General features: G+C 41.0%; 1 protein-coding gene across 1 annotated transcript in view; it reads left to right on the forward strand.

The window, feature by feature from the left end:
- The window catches only part of LOC121441133 (angiomotin-like), a 58,291-nt gene that overhangs the window by 25,034 nt on the left and 12,043 nt on the right, over positions 1 to 21,214 (forward strand). Inside the window, 4 exon segments of the mRNA XM_041642268.1 lie at positions 3,713 to 3,857; positions 4,201 to 4,293; positions 8,948 to 9,093; positions 19,563 to 19,712. Coding sequence (XP_041498202.1) covers positions 3,713 to 3,857; positions 4,201 to 4,293; positions 8,948 to 9,093; positions 19,563 to 19,712 — 534 coding nt within the window.

Consider the following 21,214-nt stretch of genomic DNA (forward strand, 5'->3'; position numbering starts at 1 on the left):
GATGTTGCTCAAACTTTATGTAAAAGCTTTGTCTGTCTGTCTAGGATAACTAACTTTTTTTATTATCATAAATTAAGAACAAAACAATGGACTTCATGATGAAATTTTCACAATGCTTATCATGTACTTGTATTATATAAACACTTGCTACCATCTTTTGTTCCCCCTTTTTCTTTAAGAGAGATAACATTTGGCTTTTATACTAAAAGAAAAATATTATAGATGTCCCAGACTCTATAACCCTAAAGAAAGACTTGGTTCATTATTTTATTCAAAAAGTCATCAGATATACTTCTTCATAAAGAATATTAGTAAGGTCTGTGCTCATGGAAAACCTGCCAGCATTTAAAGGCTTTTTGTCTTGATTATATTTTCCCCATATGATTTTGAGTCAAAAGTATAAAGCCATAGTTCATAGTTTCTAGAAAAATCCCACCAGCTGAGATTTTGTATGGCTCAGGAAAAAGCTGACAGTGCTCTTCCTTGTGGGACTTCTCTTCCAAATTCTTCTTTGACACTAGCCCTCCTCCCCACATTTGCTTTGGTCTTTCTGCACAGATCCGCTTCGGCATCTGCTCTATTTCCCTGGTGTGTGTGTGTGTGTGTTGAGGGTGACACACAAAAGGCGCTTAGCGCCACAGCTGGGTGACAGGTGACAGCCCTAGGCAGAAGAAATAGAAAAAGGAGTGTGTGTCCCCAGTTCCCGTTCTTCCCTGTTCCCTCACCCCCACCTTCTGCTGCAGCTGGGAATTCAGCAGTTGAGGGCCTTGAGGACCGAACCTCAGTTCTTGCCTGGGTGGCAGAGTGAATAGAGTTCTGCCTTCGGCTCCTCTGTAGCTTTTGACCCTGAGGAGTTCATGTGACATGATCTCCTTGCTGACTGTTCAGGAAGTTGCGGCCAAAGGTGGGGAGGGAAGGATGGTAGCCTTGTATTGTTCAGCAGCTCTATCCCTAGGAGACAACAAGAATGGAAATTTCAGGGCCTGTACAAAACTAAGAATGTGCTAACAGCAGATCTTTTACCTAAAGGAGAAGCAGCCTTATTTTTTTCCATAGTGAAGTGGTTTTTATGTGGAAGAGATGCCCCCTTTCTCAGTTTCCTCAGATCCGGTTGAGGGCTATTGGGATAGATGGAGAGCTATTATTTTGTCTTGATTTTATATTTTCTTTCTTCTCAGTTTGACAATTCCCCTCTCTCACATTGCACTAATGCTATAAATGAATTTTGTCGATTGACTAGAAACCCTGTTTAGCTGGTTCGACCTCCTCTAACTTTTAATTTGGGTGGCCTGGCCTTATCTATGACATAATTACTGGTTCCTGAGCTCAGATCATCTTTGTCAAGGATCCCTGGTGACACTAGCAGCTGGGTCAGATGACTAGGGCAGAGAGCAAAATAGGAATTTTCTTTATTGTTTGGTCCTTGTACTGACGTATGTCAGAAAAACACAATCATCATAGCTTGCGCGTCTGGAGAAGCCAGTTCTAGCCAATGCCGAGGTAGAGAAAAAGGAACAGAAAGGGGAGAAGAAAATGAAAGGAAAAATATGGTATACACCAGATAGTAGAGTTAAAAAGGAAAGAAGAAATGAAGGAAGGAAGGAGGGAAAGGAAAAAGAGGGGGAAGAAAGAAAGAAAAAAAGGAAGGAAGGTAGCAAGGAAGGAAGGAAGGAAGGAAGGAGAGTGAGCGAGTGAGCACTGGGGGTTCCTGGGGACAGAAAGTAGAACAAGACAATCTTGAAACCCACCACCACTCTCCCTGTCTTCCAGGCCTTCTACCACCCACACCAAGTCATTGGATCGGCCCTTCTTGGCCTTTCTGTGAAGGCCTTGTTGCACTGCTCTTAGTAAGAGGACAGTATCTCCACAAGGGGAAGGGGAAGGAGAAGGATTAGCAACAGCTTCTTCCCAGGCAGACTATGTGTGTACTTGGAGATAGGGGCTGTCTTCTAGGTGCCGCCTTCTCTGGGCCCTGGGCAGCAAGTAGGAAGTCTCACTCACTTTCTCTTGGCTGCCTCTTGCAGACCAACACCAAGCCTGCTCTTTCAAATGGAAATGTTTATTTTCTCCTCTGCAGCACTTGAATTTCCTGCAAAAGCCTTCACCAGGCGCAGGCCCTGCAGATCTTGTCTCTAAATGCCATTCACCAGTTTTCACCTTCTGTGCTGCTATCTTGGTGCCATCTGCAAGGAGAAAAACACTTTCAAGTCTGCTCTTTTCAGTGAGCCTCATTTGTTTGCAGGCACTTCTGTCTCCAGCAGGATTTTGAAGATGGGGGCAGCTGGAATTGGAACTGATTGTAGCCCAACCGCTCCTCCTCCACCCTCAATTGGGGCGCCTGTTTATCACCCCCCTCCCAAAGCACCGTGAGCTTTGTTTAGGAAGAGTGGAAAGCTGAGTCGAAATGCAGAGTGGTTACAGGAGTCAGCCTTAATTTGAAAATTGCTTAATAGGCCATGGGGTTTATTTGTCTTATACAAATTATATGCAAATAATCTCTGCGGTTGTTACACGTGCACGGGAGCTGGACTGGTGGCAGAGAAACTCTAGAGTCTAATTTCGTCTTTTCTTCCTGATTCTGCCTAATTCTGGACAAGAGCGTTGGTCTTTTCTTCTCATTTTATAAGACTTGCAGAGAAGTGTCATAAAACCACACAAATTATGAATTCGAGTTAAAAATCGGTACGAGTTTCCAACTGACTCTGGTGACTGCGGGATAAAGTCCAAATGCCTGGCATTTGAAACCATTTTATGACCTGACTGCACTTATCTTCACAGCCATATCCCTCTAGATTCCCTGTGGCTACCACACAGTGTCCAGTCAAATGAGACTCCTGGCCACTCTGGGAATGCATTTGCTTACTCAGAATAGAATACCCTTCCCCTCACCTCTGCCCATTGAAATCCAATCCCACTTTCAGGATCTGACTCCAAATGCCATCTCTCCCTGAAATTATTTTCCTCCCCTCCCCCAACCAGGGATAACTTCTTTTCTTTTTTGCATTGCTCCTTATTCCCTTCTGGCTGTGTCTGGCCCTAAGTTTTCTGGCTTGATTGTAGTGGAGGAGAGGATAATGTGGACATTCTCGCTCAGATTTGCACACTTGACAGCGTAATTGTGTCTTCTTGACTGTCTGAATCCTGATTGGCTAGTTGTGAAAGGGAATTGAATTGAATTGAATTATACTGCATGAGGCTGACTATTTGCTGATTTGTTCTTGGTAAAGGTGATTTAACTACTCTCTCTGCTAACATGGGTCAAGTTACATCGCCTGGGCAGATGTCAGGGCAAAATGAGAGAACCACACAGAAGTGCTCTGAGGGCTTCAAAAGAAAGTTATTGCTATACAATATACAGTATTATTAATATTTTCACAATCAGAAAAAAATAGAAATTAAAATCGTGTGAAGTCTATTTTATCTTATTGCCTTCCATGAGGCAGAAATCACAGTGCCCAGCCCCGACTCCACCCCCACAGAAATACACACACACATGCACACCTTTGTCCTATGGAAATCCTATGAAGCAGACAAATCATTTACTGAGCTCACAGTCTTTTTTGAAAACCTAGTTCTTAAATATGTTACACTTGCTTCCTGGCCATATGTAAATTCTGAAAAAAGATGCCACTGAAGTATTGTATGTACGGTTCTAAACTGTCTTTCCCATTAAACTTTTAGCAGCAACACCATCTTTCTTTTTAATGTTAAGGTGGAGACAGAAATTCAGCGGGTCTCAGAGGCATATGAGAATTTGGTGAAGTCATCTTCTAAAGGAGAGAATCTGGAGAAAGCCATGAGGAACAAGCTGGAGGGTGAGATTCGAAGGATGCATGACTTCAACAGAGATCTGAGAGGTAAGGGACTAGTGAGAGTAACTTGGTAGTTGGTTTGTTTGTTTGTTTGAGATAAGGTCTACATAGTTTAGGCTGGCCTAGAACTTACTACATTGTCCTTGCTGGCTTTGTGCTCCATAATGCCCATAAGACCCTTGAAAGCATGCATTCCCTACATTGGCTCTTGCTTTACTAGGTCTTTTACTGTTTTGAGATTCACATTTACAAACTCAGGTCTGTGTCACCCATCCTTATTGTCAAAAAAAGATGCTGCCTTTTGCCAAAGGCCAGTATTTAGAAGACAAACACCAAGCACTTGGAAGGGTATGTGTAAGGCCCTGCTGATTTTCTGCACATCCCGCAGACCGTCTAGAGACTGCCAACAAGCAGCTGGCAGAAAAGGAGTACGAAGGCTCAGAGGACACCAGGAAAACCATCTCTCAGCTCTTTGCCAAAAGTAAGTCTGGAAACGCTACAGGCAGGTATGAATGTGTGGATGGGCGGTAACTGCTCTGGAAATGTTGCTGGTGTGGATAGAAGAAAAGTTTATGTCAATGGTGCCTGACTCTTTAGCCTTCTCCAAACAACCGGGAGAGAATGAATGTCTTTCTTCTGCTGCTTCATGAAACACCAGGAAGGCTGCTGCCACAACCTCCAGTCACACTACTCTCTGGACTAAGTCAGAAAAAGCCCACTTGGGTCCCCACCATTGTCATGGCTGAGACAAGACCTTAGGGAATCTTGTCCTTATTCATGCTGAAGGGATCGTTGTAGGTGCTTCCATATACTGGCTCTGGTAGATGGGATGGGCATGCAGGACAATGGTTAATGTTTGGAATCCCCAGCCTGCACCCCTATTAAACGCTTACTGTTGTATCATATTATTACCCACTGGGAGATTGTGAAGACAGTCAGAGAAAGACGGGCCTCTGCTCTGCTATGACCTGAATTCATGGTTCTGCTTGCAGAGTTGGAGGGTACAGGGCTGGGCAGAGCTGTACTTTCCTCATAATAGGGTTTCCTTTGTCTGGAAATACTCCTAGGACTGTAACAATGAATTAATCCTCTTCTTTATCGGCCCCTAATGGACTCCACCCAGCAAGACAATGCCTAATTCTTTCCAATTGCTATAATAAAAGCAACAATAAAAACTTCATAGTAGATTGAGTCCGCTGGGAGAATAAATTGGGTTGAGAACAGATGAACTGTCCTTGTTTCTGCAGATGCCTAAGTTTGGCTTTGCCCTGCCCCAGCCTCCCTCAGTGCAGCTCCCACTGCTATCCTGCTTGTTGGGGACTTGTCAGACTCTTTTATTTTTGCTGGGCCTCCCAGTGACCCTTTCATGTCATTCTGTGCAGTTTCCAGTTAGCTTTTACAAGTCTGTTTGATCTTCACTTCCAATATTCCCATCCCTGCCTGGGTTACTCTGTTGTGCTCTGACTTCTGAACAGTTTTGTTCTTCCTCTTTGCCCTGAGCCTCCCAGTTCTTTGGCGGTAGTGTAAGAGTGAGGAATGCTGTTTTTCTGGTGTCATCAGAACCTAGGGGAAATTGTGAAGTTGCTTTTGTGGTGTCACAGTTACCCTGGAAGCTAGTTCAGTGGCAGGAAGATGGTGGCAGTCTCCCAGAGTAAAACAAAACATATGGATTCTTGCCCTGGACCTGCTAGCTTACACTCTTCTCTGTGAGGAAATGCTATTTCAGGTGCTGTCGGAGCTCTGCTGTGGGTTTAAAAAATATAGTTATTTGCTAAACCAAATTACATTAACAGCAGAGTGAAGCACTCTCAGCAGTTCTAAAACTAGGTGGGGAAGAGAGCATGCCTTTTGACCCCTTTAATTCTCTTGCCTTTGGGCATCCAAACCTTCTTGCAAGGTGGGAACTGTAGCAGGAAGGAAGGAAGCTCTTTTGAACAGCCTTCCCTGGGAGTATACTCTCGCAACCGGAGAGACAGAAGCAGTTTAACCCAGAAGGCAGTTGGGTACAGTAGAAAAGACTTTGAATAGGTTGAGCTTAAGTGTGGAATCCATTCCACATTTTCAGATGTGGGAGCTCTTACAACGCAGTCGTGCTTGATCTCTAAGTCCTGTTTCCTCATATGCAAACTAGAGAAGAGAAGAATAATACCTCATATCCTTGTTCTGAGGATTAAGCTAGCACAATGCCTGATATGTAGTGAACATTCAGCAAATGCTCATTGCTTTTCATGGTACATCTATTCAGATCGATGTATATAATGTCACAGTGGGAAATGAGACCACGCTGGCATCATGAAGATAAGGTCCAAATCTATTTGTTTGAGTTTCTGGCATGAGGTTTGTCCTAGATAACAGAAGAACCTGGAAAAACATGAGGAGCCATAGCTGTATATGGCAAGGTCCCTTGTAGCTATACTTTTAGTGTCAAGTTCAGAAACAAAATTGCTATTCTTACAGGTGAGACTTAGCCTTCACATTGTAAAAACTAATATAAAAGAATCATTCACATCTTAGTAAAAGACATTTTTGAAACTGTGATTCTTTTCCATCATCAATTATGGTGACGGTGATTATTATTCTCTTTAGTAGGCTTTCTTGGTGTTTTTCATGTTTCTCTCATTTAAATACGTTATATTATCTCATTGGATCCTTAACTAATATGGATTAACGAAAACAGCAGTGTTGCCTATACTTTCATCCGTAAAGTGTTTTTATCCTTTCTTAGAATGTCCGTCTTTCTACTTCTATAACTTTCCTGACCTTGCATACTGTCTACATTTTCTTATTAAAAACTTAAAGCTTATTAATCAAAGGCATTAATTTCAAAGTTATGATCTGACCATTCCAACATCCTTGACTTACCTGGGTCTGCTCCTGATGCAGGCCGTGTCTTTTAGAAAACTGTGTGCATTTTGTCCTTTAGTTTAAAAAGAGTACTGCTATTTTGATTATGCTGTTCAGTAGCAGAAATTACATGGTGGCTAAGAAGGACTGCAGTAGTCAAGTCTTTGAACAATACTTGCCTTGTATTGTTCTGAGCAGAAGACTCCTTCCGGATGTGGCATGGGCTGTTCAACAAGTGAAATGATTTCTAGCACTTTGATTAGGTTTTTGGTTTTTATTTTGAGTCTGTGCTTTTGGATTGTAAACCTTATGAATGTGGCTCGTTCCCCACCCGTATTTACTGCAGTGCCATCAGAGGGGCCTAGAGTCAGGTGTTTATTTTTCTGAGGCCTGGAACATGTTTAAATGGACCTTGTCATCGTTCCTCCAGACTGCTTAGTATCCAAAGTATTTCTGCAAGTTAGCTTTTGGTTAAAGTTTCTCCTCAGGGCATGTCTTGTTGAGAAAAACAAAATGTCTGGTCTGTTTCAGGATGGGTTCTTTCCCCTCCTACTGCTGATAACATATTTTTCTGGCCTCCTGGGAGAACCCTGGATGAACACCTGGTGGCAAAAAACTTCCAAAAATGTGGGTGTTTCAGTATGAGCGCCTCTCCCAGGAATTAGCTCTCACATTTGTACATACTGAGCTGCTAGCGATTCCTCAGTTGTCATGCAGGGTTTCCTAACCAGCTCCCATGGTTTCCATGGTCTTTGCCCATGGAATTCTAATTCGGTAAATTGTGATTCTCTGTCCACCTACCTCCTACTTTGAGGACAGAAGCTTGCCCTGTGAATTTCACTTCTGTGAGAGCTCTCTATAGATCTCTCTTCAATCTTTTCTTTTTAATTCAGCTTTTTAAATCTCTGTTAGAATAGAGTCACAATTTTCTATTATTCTATTTTAGAATAAAAAGAATTTAAAATATGGTTGGTAGTTGGCCTAACTGCTTTTCATGTTGAAGTCAGGAAGGTTAAGACAGGGTAGAAGTTAGAATCAAGGTCCTGTTTAAATGGCTTATTATAGATTTAGGCCCAAGAGCTGTGGTATTTATGGAACCACCCTTGCATGGCTGAGATAAATACCACATCGTTTTGCTATATCATCTCCTAGTACACATTTTGCTATAGATTTCAGTTGTTCAATTTTATCTGAACAAAGATAAAGGATTGAATGCTCTTTGGATTCCATTTTCTCTATTTCCGTGCCTTTCTCCTCTTCATTTCTAGTATCTTTGATTTGCCCTGCTTGACAGAGACTTCTCAGTGCTTTCATCTTTATGTGCGTTACTCTGCTTCTGAATGCAATCAGTAATTAGTGACTCTTCCATTCTAATGACATAGAATTTATCAATGCAAATATACATATACACAGAGATACACATATGCACAGATACATGGCTACACATTATACATAGATTTACATCCCCAAATATGATTGTGTGCATGTGTGCATGCATGTGTGTTCACATATATGCAAAATACACTGTACACACACAAACATATTTTATTACTGTAAAAGCTCTAATCATTTGCTTAGATGAAATTGATGCCTATATTTCTAAATTAATTTTCCCTTATACTCTGCCCTGTTCTTTCCCACAATCCCTCCATACCCAATCTGTCCTGCAAAAGAAAGGGTAGGAAAGAATATAAGATGGCTTCCAGTTTTACCTTATTTCCTTTATAAAAACTCCGGGCTTGGTAGATACTGAAATGCAGTGAGTTAGGTTGGCCATGGTGCTGGATCGGGCTTTCACTAGAGAGGACACGTTTTCTAATGGTCTTGATCTGAGAAAAGGTTCTTGCATAAGGAGTAGGATTTGAGGTTGCTTCTGTTTTATGAAATAACATATTTAGAGTATTTGGTATGTTGGAATAAAGAGATAGTGGGGGAAATTTTGTTCAGCTTAGTTGCTCTTTTGCCAAACATTTTCCAAACACAAAACCAAGGAAATAAACTTACTCTGTGTTGTATGTGTATGTATGTATACATGTGTGTTCATCTTTGTGTAGTGCTTAATTCTTTTTTAGGACATTTTATATCTCCTTATCCATTACTTCTTATTTATCCAACAAGTTAGTGGTTGATCCAGTGATAAAATCTAAATGTTATAAATTTTGATTCTTTTAGCCATGTTCTAGAAGAGTGCACACTGTCAAGTAGTTAATATATATGACATATTAGTTTTGCTCACTTAAGGCTTTGACCCAGTTTCAGGAAGACAATATTGATATTTCATGTCCTCACAGATAAAGAAAGCCAGCGGGAGAAAGAGAAGCTTGAAGCAGAGCTGGCTACTGCTCGCTCTACCAATGAAGACCAAAGGCGACACATTGAAATCCGAGACCAGGCATTGAGCAATGCCCAGGCGAAGGTGGTGAAGCTGGAAGAAGAGGTAGGTGTCCTCAGGTAGCACATGAGCCTGAGAGTAGGAGGTCTGGGGAGCTCCTGGCCTTCTCATCCTTTTGAATATGCAGCTTACACAGTCTTCCCACAGAGAGAGGGCCATCTTTGGCTCCTGGTTATAACTGTGCCCACACAAATGGGTTGATTTTGATGTCATTTTTCTTCTCTACAGGTTCCTTTCATTTCTTCTATAATATAAAATTATTATAATCAAAGGAGGCAATTTTCATTCTGCAATTCATTTACTAAATGGTTTTCATACCCTAAGTTTTCCCTAATACCTAGCCCTACCTTAAGCTTCTTTTTTTACTGAACTTTAAAGCCTTGTTTACAAATATCTATAGAATAACTCCAGGTATTTTGAAGTCCTCCAATGATCTTGAAACTGAAATGGTCCTATTCTCCCCACACCCAATAGGAAGTCAAACCTGTCCCTTGTCTTAGGTCCGAAATGCATCTTGATGGCCACATCTTTTGCTATTGAATTTGACAGTATGGTTTGGAGATGGAAGCTGGCTTCAGAGGTCTGACAACAAAGTAAGACCCATGGAGAGGTTACAGTTTCTGTCAGGAGAATGCATCGGTAAAGATCTTGACTGTGGCTTAGAGATTAGTTTTAAATAATATTATTACGTGGTATGGCTGAATTTGCCAGCTCTTTGTGTGAGTGTATGGAACCATCTCTTAACAAACACAAGGGTCCCTGAACTATTAAAAATGTGATTTAAAGATGTATTTGACTAGTCTCCATGGAGAAGTTTCTCTATTGCCACACTAAACTGTTCTTGTGAAAAAGAGGAAACTTTGCTGCTGTACTGCCATTAATGAATTAATCCTGAATGCTGGTTGTGATTGTGCTACAGTACAGTTAACAATACTGAACTTTTGGGAATGAGTATATTCCAGCAAAGATGTGATAATGAAGTGTAAATTGACTAAGAAATTAAAATCTTCTTCAGTTCTATCTTGAAATTTGAATTGTTTTAAGAGAAACAATAACTTTCTTGGATTTCTAGTAGGAAGCCACTTGGGCAAGATAGCAAATTTAAGGCCAGCTTAAGTTACATAGTGAAACATTTTCTGAAAACAATAGTAATAGCCCTTATTTTCTTACAATTTGAAAGCCTTATGAAGCCAAAACAAAATAAAATTGTAGTTTTAGCAACTAAATGGCATTGTGGCTCTTGTATGTCTTCCCTGCCTTCCTTAGTCCCCTGCTTCCTGCCCCTCACTAAAAATGGCCCTAGTTGCTGGAGATCTCCAGATGCGCAGATTTCCCCTGCTGTTCTCATTGAGCATTAAAGACTGGTTGGAGTTAGGTTGTGGGTTAAGTTTACTAGGAGATCAGACCATGTAATCCATGATATCCTTTAGTCTGACTTGCCCGAAATGTTAACTTTAAGTTGTAGAAAATCAACATGTGTTCTTCTTCAGTCTTCTGTCTTAGAAACATACTTTTACATTATGGAAAACGACAGCGCCTCAAAGCCTTGTCATACTGCCTTGATATGCCTGATTCCCCAGAAAGCCTTGCTTATTCAGGATTAAAACTGCTCAGTATGGAATCTTAGAATTCACTAACTCTCTCACAGTTTGATATGGGGTTTTTAGTGTAATACCTTCACAGAATCAATGACTGTGTCTGTCTTATGAATGCCTTTTGTGCTGGGTGTGGTGACACATGCCTGTGAACCCAGCAGTTAGGAGGCAGAGGTAGGTGGATTTTGGGGAGTCCAATGGCAGCTTGGTCTATATAGTGAGTTCCAGGACAGACGGAAATACACAGTGAGAACCTATCTGCAGATACAAAGTGAGAATGAGGGAGACTGAGATTGATTCATGAGTAGATAAGGTTTTGTTATGCTTGATGGATATGGCTTAAGAGAGAGACACTGTAAGACCTGCCTGTGTTCTGTGTAACCTCACATTGAATGGCTCAGGTCGGGCCTTATGAACTTTCCTTACTGCTCAAAAATATGGAGTTTTTCCAGGGCAAAGTTCTCTTGCCTGTTTTGCAAATCAGCTTTCTGAGAGCATTCTCCAAACGGGCCTTTTGGTGAGGGGAGGCTTTTCCCAGCTTTTCAAGTTCAGGGACTCTCAGGTAACTAGTTTGCATTGCACCAAGATGGCAGGGAAAATAAGTGTATCGAGTCAAGGACCCTTGGGTTCTTTTATGCCTTCACCTCTTGAAAGCCCGCATGTAGGTACATTCCGTGACATTCACCTCATTTTTCTAATCCTCTGTGTCTCCTGCCTGTAGGCTTCTGCAGCCAATCTTGAAAGCATTCCACAGGAGGGCCACCTCAGGCAAGAACTGGTTTCCTAAAGCCCTAACTTTCGATTTCTTCCAAGCTCAATGCAGATGTGAGCATGCTCCTCTGTGAACAATGCTCTTGTGACATCTACAGAGCTATTCTGCTAGGACAGGCATGAATACATCTGTTACCCTGGCAAGTCATGGTGATACAGACCTTAAAATCAGTCTACAGCCTGGGTAGCCAACAGCCAGATGAGGTAAATGATGCATTTCTGACCTCCTTACCGTTATCTTTTGGGACACATGTGATTAAATGTGTCAAAAGAGCTCTGTGTCCTAAAGCAACCACAATAGTCTCACATTCACAGAGAGCTTCCCCATCCTCTCTAATTTTAACCTCACTGAGGAGTTTCCATGGATGTCTGGCATGTCTTCTCACAAGACTCAAGGCAGCCTGGGTTCCTGGCCAGCTGCTACATTAGGAGAATACAGAGTTGAAGCAGTGGCTTGGGTGATTGTTCCAGGGAGGGTGGGAAAAATGGACTTGGCAAACTCAGATTGAGAAGATGCCGAGGGTACACATAGTGGGAACAGGGTACAGAAACACATAAAACAGCAGGTGAGAGGGAGGACTGGGGGAGAGCCAGGGAACTGAATTTGGGGCTATAATCAACACTATGGAGATTGAGGAAGAAGGGGCTAAATTGTTAACCTGTTCGGCATTAGAGTGGCTGGTGATGATTTAGACTTGCGCTCTTGTTAAGATAGCCCATTCTCAGGCACTTCTCAAATGTTTTATTCCACTGCCACCAGCATTCTTCCTAAGGGCTATCACTTGTCAATCTTTCTATGTCCCTTACTACTAAATTTATTTGGCTTTTTGTTTTGTTTTGTTCTAAAGATAAGTTATGCTATATCATCTCTCTACCACATAATACACCAGATTCCTCCTTTCCAGTAGTAAAGGAAGATGTCTTGTGTACAAACATTGATATGTTTAACACTCTCCAATATTTTTAACCAGCTGGACTCTGTTGATGAAGTTTAAGCTTATATAATAGTTAAGATGTTATACATTTGAGTGAAGTCTATGACGGTAAACTATGTGTACACTTATGGTTAATATGATAAAATACATATGCACCCAGGCATTTCCCAGAGTGCTCTGATATTGGACTATCAAATTATTTGAAAAACATTTCATCGAAGGATGAAGATTTTATGCCTATGACAGTGCAGTCTCTTTGTAGTGGGTGTTGGTTGCCTTATCCAGCATGTTCAAAAAGAAGACACTTTGACCACATACCAAATCGAAACGGGGTGACCTCTTGTAGTTTGTCTTTCACTCATTCCTTCATGACTATATGGATTTTTAAATTCCCAAGGTAGAAGCCTTGGAAGTTGCTTTATTCCCAAGGCAGCAAGTTTCCAGAGGCGGTGTTCTACTCTTTAAGTCTTTTAATATCTACCAGCGGACCACAGACGTTTTGGCAAAGGACAGAGGCAGCTTGCTAATACCAGGCTAGTGTTACCAAATTGCTTCAATGTGAATCCTGACTTAGAGCAGGGTAACCGGGTAAAACTAAATCAGATCAAGCTAAAACTCCTGAAAGCTCATGAGGCAACATAAAAGCTCATTATATGAAGGAGAAGAATCGAGAAAATATACTGCCCATATGACACTTACAAAATACTGTTTTGTAGGCAATAGAAGGCAAGAGACAGATTAGATATATTCAAGGCACTTAATTTAGTTCTGCATCAGCCTCAGTGTCCTTGAGAAGATAAGTGCGTGCCTGTGTCAGTGTTCTCCGCTAGTATAATAATTTGTTCACTCTACACATAGCTGTTAATGTGGCTCAATAGTGGAGCACATGCCTGGCATGCACATGGCCTGGGTTTGAACCCGAGTAACAAGAGAAAAAGAAAATAAATAACAACAAAAGATATATTTTCTATTCTCTGGGAGCCTTGATGATAATATTGAAACACAGATAAGGCAGGACAGTTAGAGAGAAATCTAGGGAAATCGCCAGCTCCACTAGGCCTGCTTCTTGTCTTCCTGTAAAGCAATGAGAAAACGATGGATTAAAAAACTTCCCTGTGAAGGCCTGAGGCAAGTGATTAGCTTGGGGTGCTCTAAATCTAATTTTGTATATAGCTATCTTTAAAAAATCAGTTTGAAAGACACCCACAGTTGTTGGAAGGAGGGAAGTGATGCCGTCACGTGGTATTCATTTGTAGGGATCATATTTTCCTGAGTCAGAAGAGGTTATGGGATCTGCCAAATTCTTGGGAATGGGTTCAAATTCTTACAGAAGTGCATTGGAAAAGATGATTGATTTAGCTCAAGAGGATTTGCCTTGTTTGTTATCAAAGTACTTTTCTGCTGTTCTTTCTCCTATTTCTTATAATTTTTAATGATTCCCTTTGTGTGTGTGTGTGTGTGTGTGTGTGTGTGTGTGTGAAAGAGAGCGGTAGAGGGGGGAGAGAGAGGAAGAGAGAGAGACAGAGACTGACTGACTCATATAGTCAAGGTTGGTCTTGAACACTTGTTCCTCTATCCTCAGTCTTTGAAGTGTAGGGATTACAGGTAGGCCTGCATCATGATACTTGGATAAGATTCTCCTTTGAAAATGTATCCTGAATAGGGATGACTTGATATCCTTATGGTGACTTAGCCAAACAAATAAATAGTTAAGAAGCATTCATAGAGAGACAAAAATGGATGGGCTGAGGAAAAGGTGGACCAAAGATGAAGGCAGGGGGAAATAATGGGTTAAGGAGACAAACTGAGAGAATATGGGCTAGAGGAAAGTAAAGGAAGGGAAATATCTTTGACAAGTTTTGGGAACTAGTGCTTACTAAGAAAACTTAAATGGATGGAATGATTTCTTCTATTCACTGGATAACCAGAGGGATTTAGGTTGAAATGATGGATTTACTTGGCTTCTTCTGGGAACTCATGGGTACAGGGCTTGATTAGAAACTCAGAATGACTAATCTGTGGTTTTGAAAACTCATTTTCCACATGAAGACCTGAGCCACTCTTGTGGATTTGGAAACTCATCATTTCCTTGAACACTGAAGACATCAAAAATAAATCATCTAGGATTCTATGAGAAGTGTACATTTTTTGTGATCCACCATAAACACACACACACACACACACACACACACACACACACACACACACAGCATGTTTTTAGTTCTTATCCCCAATAGTTATGACTAGACAATATTCTAGGGCCCTATTTAAGACCTTATTTTATTTAACACTCTTAGATATGGCTCATTGTTGAATCTGAAAAGTGAACTCCTAGGTTTATGAACTATGGAGTTTAAAGACCTGTAGAGATCATCATAAATCCATTATCTGTCTAGTTTAGTGGTTTTTTATTTTTAACTTCTTATAACTTTGTGGGAGAAGGAATTCCTAAGCAGGGAAACAGTTTGGGGTGAAAGACCAAAGGGTATATGAGAAGCAGAAGTATTGTTATGTAACAATGATGTATCTGTTTTATAGAAAGATAGATGTCATGGTAGGTGTAGTAGGGTATACATATGATCCTAGCATTCTGGCAGGAGGATCTTAAGTTTGAGGTCAGCTTGGGCAGTTTAGAAAAACTCTTGTCTCAGACAAACAAATGAGTGGTGTAAGGTGGACAGCCATTTCTCTCAGAGAAACATCAGAAATAAGAAGAGATGAATACAGACAGACAGAGCTCTGTTTTGTATAGAATTCTTTTTTTATTTTTTTAATTTATTTATTTATTAAAGATTTCTGTCTCTTCCCCGCCACCGCCTCCCATTTCCTTCCCCCTCCCCCAATCAAGTCCCCCTCCCTCCTCAGCCCGAAGAGCAATCAGGGTTCCTTGCCCTGTGGAAAGTCCAAGGAACCCCCACCTCCATCCAGTTCTAGTAAGGTGAGCATCCAAACTGCCTAGGCTCCTACAAAGCCAGTACGTGCAGTAGGATCAGAAACCCATTGCCATTGTTCTTGAGTTCTCAGTAGTCCTCATTGTCTGCTATGTTCAGCGAGTCCGGTTTTATCCCAGGCTTTTTCAGGCCCAGGCCAGTTCTAAAACACACATATACCATAGAGGAGATAGGCAATTCAACCAATCCAGAGGAGTGACCCCCTAAGTGTCTCCACAAAACATTAGAACTCTGGAATACAGTTTGAAGTTTTGAGAACCTTGAGAGATTGATGAGTTTTGATTTTTATTTTTTTGTTTTGTTTTTGTCTCTAAAATACCATGCTGGCACTAAACAGTAAATAGTTTTGATTTTTTGAGGACATTGTAGGGATGGTTGCAACTGTTTATACTCAGTCATAATGGCTGGAAGGCAGCTGTCAACACTTTGTGGCCTGGCATAGTAGTGGCCATTTTGCTTTGCTGGTTCCTGAACTTCCCCTCTGCATTTGTTTGCTAACAAACCGAGACTCTGAGGCAGAGAATGGGGAAGTTGTCATTCTTAGCCTACTGAGGACTAGAACTGAAGTCTCCTCATTGCCTCTGTGTTCCTTTATCTTTCACTGTGCTGTCAAGTAGAGGTTTTCATGTGTATATATGATAGGAAATGGGATGTGAAGAAAGAGGAGACAAGGTCTTTTGTTTCTTCATTTAAGGGTCTTTGTTAGAAGCAACGTATTTCTTTGTCATAAAATAGAAGCCCTCTCCCCGCAAACAATAGCATTTTCAAGAAAATATTGTTATTGTAGATACTCAATGATTCCTTCTAATTGTATCTTCAATAAACAGTTTTGCTCTATACATTTACACTTAGTTCTTTCTTTGCATAAACTATTTGAAGCCTAGTGTTTATCTGATTATTTTTTATTAAATGATGTTATCCTCTGGGTCGGTCACCAAGACAATGAAAAGCACATTAAGGTTTTTGTGATGAACATTCACAACTGAGACCATTAGAACCTGTCTGACTTGGTAATGACTTTTTTCCCTAAAGAAGGAAAACAAAACAAAACACCAAGGACGTTTTATAGCAGATGCTCTTCCAAGCACTTTCCGTGTTATCTCATTTGATCCTGATAAAGGAACAGGCTACATTATTGCTGTATCTATATTATTGACTAATGACTAATAAAGGCTTGGGAGAAATCAAAACTAAAGGTCAGAGAGATTTAAGCACCTTTTCCTTAAGTTGCAGAGATCTTAAATGAGAATGCTAGGATAGGGGCTCAGGCATTATGAGAACTTAGGACATTAGATTGCTACTACCTGTATGTTCTTTACATAAGAAATAAGCAGCAATATTTCCAATGGCCTTGAAAGATAAAATTGGGGGGGTCTACTGTTGCAATTAGTAATCTAATAATTGAGGAGCTTAACAGCATAGATAACTGTAAGAGAGAGGCAGAGCAGACAAGCGACGTCACTATGATGAAGGTAAGAGTAAGATAAATAAAAGCTAGGATAGTAATGAAGGTAAAGCGCATGGATTGTGGTACTTAGAGATGAGCTACAAAATGTGGAGTATGTAACTTAGAAGATGGCTGAGTTAGTAAATTACATTAATAAAGCCCTGCATGGGCAGCATTCAAGAATTGTCACTTTCCATTGTGACATACCTAGAGGTTAAGTGCTTCCCAGGTGCTTGTGGTGTTTATGGTGTTTGGTATAATCTTCCCTTGACAGGGAGAAAGAGAGGTATAACAGCAATAATGGTCTTTATTTTTCTTAACTTGCTCTGCAGAATTGGTCTAAACTATATGCCTGTTTTCACTAAACTCAGAGAACATCCTCATCCCACGCTGGTTTTCTCATTCAGGGGGTTGGCTTAGTGACTCCTCTTTCTGGGAGTGCTTTTCATAGGATATTTACTTTTCCTTTTTGAGAAAGGCAGGGCATAGGGAGATTGGCGTGATGCTGGGTTGCTTGCTTTTCAGTTTTTCAGAGCTCACATTGCTGTATTTCACTATCAAGGCAAGAACGGCATGCTGTCTATGTTTAATTGCCTTTAAGTATAACTGCTGTAAGCCTTCGTAATTATAGTTCACATTCTCTACATTAGCATAGAACTGCTCCCTTAGGATTTTCAGCATGATTCACAAATAATGCATTCAACTCTAAATAGCTCAGGAACATTATGGAACCCCAAAGGTGAAGGATAAAGAACGATCCCCCCCCCTTCAGTACCGAATGCCTAGCAAATAGCAAGGCAGAGGCTTCCCTGCCCCAAATGTCTTGCTCATGCTAGTCCAAAAAGGAACGTTTAAGCATATTGAGAGGCAGGATATGATGACTTCTTTGTTTATTTTATATCCTAGGAAATGATCTTAAATAGCAAAACATCTAGACTTAAATCTGCGTCTGTTGGATTGCATGCAGTGCTAGATTGAATGAGGCCTGTCTTGGAAGGAAATGTCAATAAAACACTGAAACAGTTTACCAAGTTTTGCCTTCTGATGGCCAAAGGAGATGCATAGGTCTGGAGTCAGGAAGATAGAAGATGGGTTTCCTGCCCCACGGAAAAAGCTCAGGAATTCAAACACGGAAAGAGGACAATTTGAAACAAATATTGTTTCCCCAGCAGAGCAGAATTGTGATGGAGACTCATTGCCATGAAGGAGATAACTGGTTTCGGCACTGAGAAGTCTGATGGGTCCTGTTGGCTTCATCAAAGCCATGTGGACAATGTTGGTACAATGAGCAACTTGTTATATTGCAGCTACCCACTGAAGTCACTCGAGGCTTAGGAATTACCCACAGTCAAATGACTGGATTTAGTGTTTTAGTACAGGTTAGCAATAATACTTTAACTCTTAATCTTAGGGGTGAAGATTATCCTCGAAGGGAATGGTAATGGCAGCTGTCCCTCACTTGGGAGGATTTCTATTTTAGAAAGAGGCTACAAGTTGGTCTCCTAAGATTGGCTGATGCTGGACAGGTGTTGTGAGAAGCAGAGTCTGTTCTTTTGCAAGCAAACTGCTAAGACTGCCTGCCCATTTCCCAGTTCTCTTGGATGAGATAGTATGACTATCTCATTTAAGGCTCTCTAATCACTTCCTCCCTCGTTGCTGCCGAGCCAGGATTTGAATTGCAAGTTAAACGGGCACAGAGAACTCACATTCTTATTTCCAGTTATCTCAACTTTTTCTTTGGTATATTAGACTTGCAAATCTGGAGAATCATGATTTACTCAATCATTCACTGAGATATAGGTTGATTCGTTTGAGTATTTAGGGATCCTTGGTTCCAGAATAAAAGTAAAAAGTGTACAGTAATCAACCTCAACATGGGAAATAAGTCCCAAATCATTTGTTGTTTTTTAATTAAAAAATATGTGAGACACTGCTGGTCCTGAAACCAAAAGGCATTTGTACCATCACATGGCATAAACAATTAGAGAAGCAGCAGTTTTCCAAGCAAACCAATGGGTTATTTTGGATCATAACTAGGGCTATTTTACATAAAGTCTTTTCTGGCTTCTTTATATCTTTAGTAGCCCCTTTCTACAGCCCCATTATAAGAAAGGAGACAGTATTTTAAAGGGCTATGGGCTGGTGAAAAGTCTCAGTAGGTAAAGGGATTGCCACCAGACCTGACAACCTCAGTTTGATACCTGGAAACCAAATGGTGGAAGGAGAGAGAAAATCTAGGCTCACAAGTTGTCTCCTGACTTCTATGTACCCACTGAGGCATGTGGGCATGTGGCCATATATATATGCATGAGCATGTGTCTCTCCTCTCAATCTCTCCCTCTCTCCATCCCCCCCCCCACAAATAAGCAATGTAAAGACAAAAAGGTAGGCTTCTTTACTAGGAAAAACTGAACATTGTTCTTTTTTCTCCTCCCACCCTTTTAGCATTTATTAAGTTTGAGAACTAAAATGAAACATACTTTGCCTCAGACAGCCTCATTTATAGTAAAGAGCAAAGGTGAGGGCAACCAGAAGTGGGGAACTGACGATTTTGATGTCTAAGGTATTGCTTTGAGGGGCATAGCCTTGGGGAAGACAAGCCTTTTTTGGAAGGAGGAAGGGTTCAAGAGAGGCTCCTCTCTTCCTTCCCATTATTTGTACAAGATATACATGGCAACCAGCTGCGTATTCCAAGGGTTCATCTCATGGTTTGTTCTTTTGAAATTCCAGAAAAAGGCTGGATTTGGGGGTTCCGTAACTGACTCCGTTGCCATCTTTTCTTTCCATTTGCAAATCTGCCACCCTGCATTTCCAGCTGAAAAAGAAGCAAGTGTACGTCGATAAGGTGGAGAAGATGCAGCAGGCCCTAGTGCAGCTCCAGGCAGCCTGTGAGAAACGCGAGCAGCTGGAGCACCGACTCCGGACCCGTTTGGAGAGGGAACTGGAATCCCTGAGAATCCAGCATGTACCATGCGACTTCCTGGGGATGGCCCGAGATGATAGATCAGTGGAATGATTCTGCCCCAGTCTGTCTTCCCGAACCATGATGTTTATTAGGGTTACTTACAGAAATACTGGCGAGGGGCTACTTACAGAAGTACAGGTGACTCCAGTGCAGCTGGAAAGCTTGCTCCAGTGTGGGTGATGACTCACTACAGCTGAATCGCTAAAGATCCCTGCCCAACTTTCTGGCTGCTCTGCTAATCACTACTTTTTTTTTCTCTCCAGCAATTGTTACTGCTTATGTAACTCCAGGGTGTGGGGAGGGGACTTAGAATTCTTGTGTTAGGTACCTTAGCCCTGGAAATATGGTTTACTTCTTTACTCCTTGAGGCTCATAAATTCTGTTTATTCCCAAGTCTTCCTTACCAGGTATGGGATTAAGGAAAGGAAGAAAAGAAATGCCATTATTCCTGGGTGTTAATTAATTTAATTAGTTTATTTATTTTACTTGGTGTTTGGCAAAAACACTAATGGCATTTAAATGCTTTCTCATCTTTACATTTTCACCATCTCCCTGTGTTAGAAGGCTTTGCCAAGATATACACAAAGCTACCTATTTCCTTAGCTTCGTCTGCCAGCAAAATCCATCATAGTATCTTACACCTTTGACTTTTCACTTGAACCAGAACAAGAGACCCTACAGGAAGTGAGATAGCTACATACCTAGATCCTTGGATGGTTTTGGATCTTGGGCAGATCTTCTGTTTTGTTTTAGTTTGAGACCAGGTCTCCTGTCATCCCAGCTGGCCTACAGCCCAGTCTGTGCAGGTATGCACTACCACGTCTAGCTGGAAGTACTCCTTAGACATCTTCTGGTCATACTACTTATTGATTTAGAGGAGGAAAAAAATCAAGTCCCCCCTCTCCCCATAAAATATTGTACAACTCACCAAAGATCTCATAAATTAGGAACAGTTTTAGAATCAAATCATAGGTTTAATTTTTTTTCATTACCCTTGCCCTTTATTGTCAAGTGAAGGTTGCTGTTTTTTTTCATTAATCTAATTTCTTATGTTGTTTTTATTTCATTAATCTAATTTCTTAACAACATGGCAATTGATAAGGTAGATTCCTTTTCTGATCAAGGGAGGTTCATATTGCAAGTCCATGTCCTGTGGAGATCTAAATTCTCCTTCCTTGTTTTGAATCAGTATTCAAGCTCGAGGTTGGGATTAACTTAGTGATAGAACACCTTACCAGTGCTCACAGCATAGAAAGAGGAACCTCAGGTTGTTTGAAGCCTGGAAAGAAGGCTCCATGATAGAGTGCTTGCCTGGTATGTGTAAATCTAAGTTAGATCTGTACCACTATGCAAACAGGTAGACAGACGAACACAATACCTTAGGTAAACTTGTCCTTATAAAATAAAAACTCTTAAAATAGGATTTCGTAGGAGAACTTTGTCAGGGGGGTTCCTGAGTTTAAGGCCAGCCAAGGCTACAGAGTGAGATCTTATCTTAGAAA

The sequence above is a fragment of the Microtus oregoni genome, unplaced genomic scaffold (assembly GCF_018167655.1).
Source record: "Microtus oregoni isolate MIOR12 unplaced genomic scaffold, Mior012 000073F_ref0000255, whole genome shotgun sequence".
Lineage (NCBI taxonomy): Eukaryota > Metazoa > Chordata > Mammalia > Rodentia > Cricetidae > Microtus > Microtus oregoni.